The sequence below is a fragment of the Ailuropoda melanoleuca genome, chromosome 6, assembly GCF_002007445.2.
Source record: "Ailuropoda melanoleuca isolate Jingjing chromosome 6, ASM200744v2, whole genome shotgun sequence".
NCBI classification, from domain to species: Eukaryota; Metazoa; Chordata; class Mammalia; order Carnivora; family Ursidae; genus Ailuropoda; species Ailuropoda melanoleuca.
Window position 1 is genome coordinate 36,876,966 of NC_048223.1, and position 6,651 is coordinate 36,883,616.

Genomic DNA, 6,651 nt, shown 5'->3' on the forward strand with positions numbered 1-6,651 from the left:
GCACATCAGTGGGGAGAGGGAAAGGACAGCCTTGTCAGTGACCCTCAGCCAAGACAAGCATGGGGGACAGGCAAACTTGAGGCTGTTCCTAAGGCTCAGGCAGAACCCGTTGGTCCCAACTCCAACGGACGGTCAACTAGTAGGGGCCCGGGGGACACTGCAGGAATCAGGATGCCTTCCCTCCCAGCAGTTATCATCCTGAGTCCACTGGCCTCCCTCCACAGCCTCAACATAGGAAGGGATGGGGTGGGGAACCCAGGCCCCTCCTGGGGCAGACCCAGCTGCTTGCCTTGGGGCAGTGATATTCAAACAAGAGCTCATGTGAATCCCAAATCACGTAAGGGCCCATAGTGCAGCTTCAGTTACACTGGGGACTAGAGGAGGGCTTCATCTCACTCTAACCCCTACAACCCCTGGGTCCCCACCCGAGAGTCCGGGGCACATGGCATGACACCCTCTGCTGGCACAAACACAGTGGAGCCGGGAAAGGCAAACGCCCACATCCAGGGGCTCTCTGGCCTGTTCAGCACCAGACTACACCGAGATCTCTCTGCACCTTGAGCTCTTTGTCAGGGAACAGCCCGGCCACTCCAGCATGTCTGCCCTGGAAGACTGAGAAAGTCTGAGGCAGAAGGTACAGCCTCTGGCCCAGCCTCTATGTCCCCATGTCTCAGTTTTCTCCATCTGCAGCCCCGGGTTCCAGGGAGCAGCAGGACAACCAAACTGGGCCCCAACAGCTTGACCCCGATAGTATGTATGGTAGACTGCCAGTCTCCAGTGGCCTCAAGGCTGTCCTGTTTCTGAAAGAACCAACCGGGAGAGGTGTGGGGGGCGGGGGGGGGATGCTCAATGGAGCTGAAAGCAAATGTCCTTCCAAGACAGGAAACAGTTTACATAGCGGAGGTCTTTTGTACAATATCCCCAGACTGGAGGAGACAAGATGCCACGTGGCTCAGTCCATGTCCGGAAAGATAATGAAGACAGAGAATACAGAATATTTAATCAGAGCTAATCCATATTAAGCATTTATGTGATAGGTGTCCTGCCAGGCAATTAACAATAACCAGTTAAATCTATTACTACCCTGAGGAGACACAGGCTCAGAGAAATAAAGCAATTTGCCAGAAGCCACGCAGCTACAGATGGGCAGATCCAGCATTCAAACCCAGACATGTCAGGCCCAGGGCCTGTACGATACCCCTCCAAAAAAGGTCCACATGGAGGCCACATGGGCCCTGATGGAACGCACTGTCTGGCCCCCTCACTCTGGGCCCAAACCCGGAGCCACCTCCCTGCCGAGCCTGGAACCTCCCCAGACACTTTCCTGGTGGAAGGGAGACAATGCACTAAGTGGCCTCTGACCGGGCAGGGAAGGAGGCGTCCTCTCTCTGTCCTGCGTGGACGGCCGCCCCGTCTGCTGCCCTGCACAGTCACCTGCCACCCAGCCCCTCACCGGGTGTTTCAGCCAGTGATCCTTAATGGCAGGCCGCATCTTCTTGTGCACGACCACTTCCTGCAGCTCCTCCAACGACGGGTGCTGGCCGATCTCCTCCTCAAAGGGCAGCATGTACTCATCCACAGGGCCTGCGGGTGGCAGAGAGCCCAGCAGGGTCACCCCAAGTACTCACGGCTCCTCACCCCACTCCCTGGACGCTCGGGGCTCCCGCCCCACTCACCATCTGCAGCCTTGCAGCGGGACACAAGCTCCCACAGCACCAGCCCCATGGCATACATGTCAATGCGCAGGAAGGCATCCCTCTGGAAGTTGATGGCTCCCTCAAGCACCTCAGGGGCCATGTACCGCCGCGTGCCCACCTACGTGAGGACAGGGGAGGGGGTCCCATCAACAGCCACGCACAAAGGGACTCACCGCGGCACACGAGAGCCACCGCCCAAGTGCACCAGGCAGGCCAGGATGGCAGCATTCAGAGGACACCACCAGGGATGACAACCCTTGATTCACCACGTTCACGGGGAGCTCACGAGAGGTCACGGTGTACGTATGATACCCCAAGGGTAACTGAAAAATATCACACGCTCGAGACCACAGTACTCTAACATGGAACTGCTGCCTCTCTACTCCCTCAGCAGCACCAGGGGCCACCCACATGGTGTGTGTTTTCCTGAGACTAAGATAAAAAAGAGGGGTTGAAGAATACTTAAAAATATTTACAGCAATTGTTCTAGGAGGATTTCCTCAGGCTTAACCTTTAGGTACGCTCTCTAGGTTTCTGGTTTGGATTCTTAACATAGTTCCTTCTATTTTACATTGCTTAACAATTCTGCTGAAAGAAAAAAAGAGACTGAGGCTACAAGGATAAGCACCAACCCCAGTGGGCTGGGTCTGACTAACTGGCCTTCGAGGCCATGCTGCCTTCCACACCTGGCCTGCCCCATGGGGAAGACGAGTGTTGCTCCTGGAGTTCCCAGAGAGCTCTGAGCTCACAGTGACCCTTGCCCCTCTGTCTTGCCAGCCGGTCTACCCCTGTGCCAGCCCCCCTCCTGCACCCCTGAGGCTCATTACCTGCCCGTGAGTGTCCCCCGGAGGTTTCCCTGGCTCAAACCTAACAGCCAGACCAAAGTCAGCCAGCACGGCTGTGAGGTCACTCTTGAGCAATACATTCTTGCTTTTGAAGTCCCTGGGGAGACAAGTGGACTGGGATGAAGGTGAATACTGTGCTCCCTGCTCCTGGCTTCCCAATTGACCCCCAAGATACTGGAGCCTGTGCTTTCAAGTCCCCAGAGACCTAGACCAGCCAGTCCCACCCCATCTGGGGAGCAGGGTCTGTACCAGGGTGGATGGAGTTCTATGAGGCTGCACAGGCAGGCAGCTTTGGGACACCCTTACCCCTCACCCCCCCGCCCCGATGTGAGAATCCCTCAATGCACTTCTGCCACAGCTGTCAAAGCAACACCTACCACAATGGCTAGGCAGACCCCATTCCAGTCTCCACACTTTCAAAGGCCAGCCTTTGCATTCTCAGAGGGGACGAGGTCAGGCCTACTGGCCTCGGATTAAGGCTTCTGGGGAAAATGTACATGACCCGGGAAGGGAGTGACAAGTTTAATGCTCTTGCCCCAGTTTCTGTGTAGGCCCCTGAGGGTAGAGCAGGGTGCTGGTATGTGCATTCAGCTCCCCTCGTGCTAGCAGAGGTACGTCTGGTCCTCAGGCTCCCCGGTGCCTCTGTCAGTCTTGTGGTGAGGATGAAGCTCAGGGAGTAGTAAGTACACACGCTCAGGGCCACCCCGGCACACTTACTGCGCACTACTGTTAGGTTGAACCATATGGAAGAGTCAACATTCAACCATTTTTGACCCTACAAAAATCGCAATTTCACACTGTCAACCTTAAATGTCATGGATGTTATTATCACGAGGGGCCCCTGAGCTTTGAATCCTAGAATCCAAGGCTCATTTCCCTCCCTCGTAGGCACAGAGCCACACTAAACTAAGTCTGACGACAAACTACTCAGATTCTCTGCATTACTATTCCTTGCTCTGTACGACGAGACTGGGAAAACACCCCCTATCTCACAGACGAGTGTCTCACAGAACTCTCTCCCTTCGGGTGACGAGACTAACCTGGCCTGGTGCTTCTCAGGGTTCAGAGTAGTGCCTGCATTTAGTTGAGGACTACGATGACCAGTTAATACAGTGGTCCTCAAGGGGTACCCCAAAACTCCAAAGAGTCCCTGACACTGTTTCAGGGGACTGCAAGACCAGAATTCTTTTCATTCGTAATCCATTATTTGTCTTCTTGCAAATTCATTCTCAGGAGAAGAGTTTTCCAGAGGCTACATACGTGTGATGTCATCACTCTGACACTTAACAGAATGTGTGTACTCTGATACAGCAAATATCAGCAGACATAGCCCAGGTACACAGAAGTTCTTTTTAAGAAAGTAAAGAGATACTGGGGTACCTGGGTGGCTCAGTCGGTTAAGCATCTGACTTGATTTCCGCTCAGGTCATGATCTCAGGGTTGTGAGATGGAGTCATGCTGGGCATGGAACCTGCTTCAGATGCTCTCTCTCCCTCTCCCTCTCCCTCTGCCCTTTCCCCACCACTGAGCATGGGTATGTCCTGTCTCTCTCTTAAAACAAAAAAAAAAAAGGACTGTAAAGAGATCCTAACCAAAACGTTTGAGAACTGCTGAACCAACCCTCCAACCAAAGTAACGGAAGTCAGCACTTCCTCATGTGGCCACCAGAGGGCATGAGAAAACCAGCTTTTGTGGCCACACCAGGCCCAGGAAACAGGTGGAAGGCAGAGGAAGGGCCAGGTGGGCCCACCATCGAGCAGCTGAGCATCTTTACGAAACGGAGACCCCTTCACTCCCACCCCAGGCCCTGCTCTCACCCTCCAACCCTCTCTGCAGCTCCACGCCAAGTGCAGGGAGGGCAACTGCTAAGCCAGGTACCTGTGGGCAATAGACGGCTTGTGGCCCTCACCACGGCACCAGGGTACATCCTCGTGAAGGTACGAGAGGCCTCTTGACATTGTCTCTGCCACGTGACACAGTTCATTCCATGTGATGATGTTCCCCTTGAGATAATCCGTGAGCGAGCCCTACAGGAGACAGCACAGAACTTGAGCACAGGCTCTGGGTACAGGACAGAAACCAGCCTGGCCCCCAGAGGACTGTCTCAGTGGACCAATGGTGGGCTCCCCTCCCAGGAGATTGGGATTGACATGGAAGGTATGTGAGGTCAGGAGGGGCTGGGGGACAGGGGGTGTCAGAGGGGGTTAATCATGAAGTCACTGCACTGATTCATAAGAATTTATCCCAAAGTTAGGAGTTGTAGACACTCACATCTACACTTAGGAAGGGTCACCTTAGAGTGGAAGGCCGCCTCATCTCAGGAGCCCCCGTCCACAAGCATGACTCACCTTGTCATGGAAGGCCGTGATGAGCCACAGCTCCACCTCAAGGTTGGAGCCTCGCTTCTCAGCGGCAATGAACTGCAGCAGGTTCTCATGCTTCATGCCAGGCGTGCTGAAGATCTCCCGTTCACTCTGCCATGACTGCTTGTCCTAAGGCAGGAATGCGGCTAACCCCCACTGCCGCCACACCACCCTGCCACAGGACCGCCACTTCAGGCCCTCCGCCCACCCAGCCAGCCTCGGCTCTGAAAGGGAGGCAGGCAAATGACCAGGACCGAGCTGGGCCCCAGACCACAGGCCAACAGTGATCCCGGAGCTCACTTGGGGCTAGCACCTGACTTACAAACAAGACCACTGAGGTCCAAGGAGGGTAGTGAGTGGCCCAGTGTCACCCAACAAATGAGATGCAGAGCCAGGCCTGGCTTTTAAGAAAGCCAGTTGCACTATGGGCAACCGCTGGGGTAGCCTGGTGTCCAAGGCCTCTAAGCAGAACCTGATGTCAAAAACAAACCCTTGAAAACCAGAGTGGATCAAGGTTTTGCAAAGCCCTACCCTAGCCCCACAAGAGAATTTCAGTGGGGCCTGCCTCTCTCTCATCCCACTTGCACAGGCCCAGACTGCCCTGGGGTGGGACAGCTGAAGCCACAGCAGGGGTGGATTACCTGGTAGCTCCTCACACACTCACCTGGAGTGGGAAGATCTTGACAGCCACAAAGTCATTCATGAGCTGCGCCTTCCAGACACAGCCAAAGCGCCCCCGAGCCTTGATCTCCAGCAGCTGCAGAGGCTTCAGGCCCACCAGAGGGGATGGCGGTGGAGGTCCGGGGTCCTGGGGGAGAAGGACGGCTTAAGAGGGTCTGGCCTGGCCACCGCACCTCTACCCCAGCCCTTCGCCAACCCTGTCTCACCTCGTGGATGTCCACGTGGCCGTAGGGAGGCTTGCGATGCCGGTACATCCAGAAGGCCAGCAGGACGATGAGGGAGAGGCCCCCAATGGGCAGCAGCGAGTAGGCCAGCACCGTGAGAAGGGTGGGGGCTGTCGGGGGTGGCTCGTACGTGACTGGGGGACACAGGGAGCCCTGTGTCACACAGCCCGCCCACCCACACACCTCAGGGGCCAGACCAGAGAGCCCCACAGCCTCTCCCCACCCAACTCAGGAGCTGAGAGAACTCCAGGGCCAAGGAGAGGCCCCGGCCTACCCTCCCACAGCCCTCACCTTCCGGGCCCCCGGCCTCTGGCAAGTGGGTGAAGCGCTCGTTGCAGAAGTTGCCTTCACAGCAGCAGAAGTACACCTGGGGGTTCTCCTCGGTGGCCACACACTCCTGCCTGGAGGCACACAGTTTCCCACGTACCCCTCAGCTGAGGGACGCAAGCCTCACTGGGGCCTGCCCAGCTGACCCCTTCCCAGGGACAGAGAAGCTCATGGGGAACCATCAGGGGACAGTGTGAACCCACCTCCCCTAAAGTGGGACCCAAAGGCAGGGATAGCCAAGGGTCCACACAAAGAACTCTCCTTTGGACTAGGGAGGGGTACACAGAGCTGCAGGAGAGCTAGGACTCTGGCACCATCCCTACTTGACCAAGCTGTCTGGAGAGGCCCTTGTCTCCCTCTATCCTTAAATGCAGGCTCGCTTTCACGTCCTGAGGCCCAGAGGGCACTGTAGCCAAAGGCAGGCTCCCATGGAACTGGGGGGTGAACAGGAGGGGAGGGCAGGCTCCAGCAGGACTGAGTTGGGGGTGAGGGTGGGCTCCAGTGGGGGGGGTGG

At 56.3% G+C, this 6,651-nt stretch overlaps 1 protein-coding gene across 2 annotated transcripts in view; it reads right to left on the reverse strand.

The window, feature by feature from the left end:
* Window positions 1-6,651, reverse strand: part of ACVR2B (activin A receptor type 2B) — a 39,315-nt gene that overhangs the window by 9,538 nt on the left and 23,126 nt on the right. Inside the window, exons 3-10 of one of the 2 annotated variants that reach the window (XM_034662228.1) lie at window positions 6,102-6,211; window positions 5,793-5,920; window positions 5,570-5,713; window positions 4,891-5,034; window positions 4,421-4,569; window positions 2,525-2,639; window positions 1,677-1,815; window positions 1,454-1,584 (exon numbers count right to left, since the gene is read on the reverse strand). In XM_034662228.1, coding sequence (XP_034518119.1) covers window positions 1,454-1,584; window positions 1,677-1,815; window positions 2,525-2,639; window positions 4,421-4,569; window positions 4,891-5,034; window positions 5,570-5,713; window positions 5,793-5,920; window positions 6,102-6,211 — 1,060 coding nt within the window. Of the gene's footprint in view, window positions 1-1,453; window positions 1,585-1,676; window positions 1,816-2,524; window positions 2,640-4,420; window positions 4,570-4,890; window positions 5,035-5,569; window positions 5,714-5,792; window positions 5,945-6,101; window positions 6,212-6,651 lie in introns of both variants that reach the window. The other variant, XM_034662227.1, reaches the window with a different exon arrangement.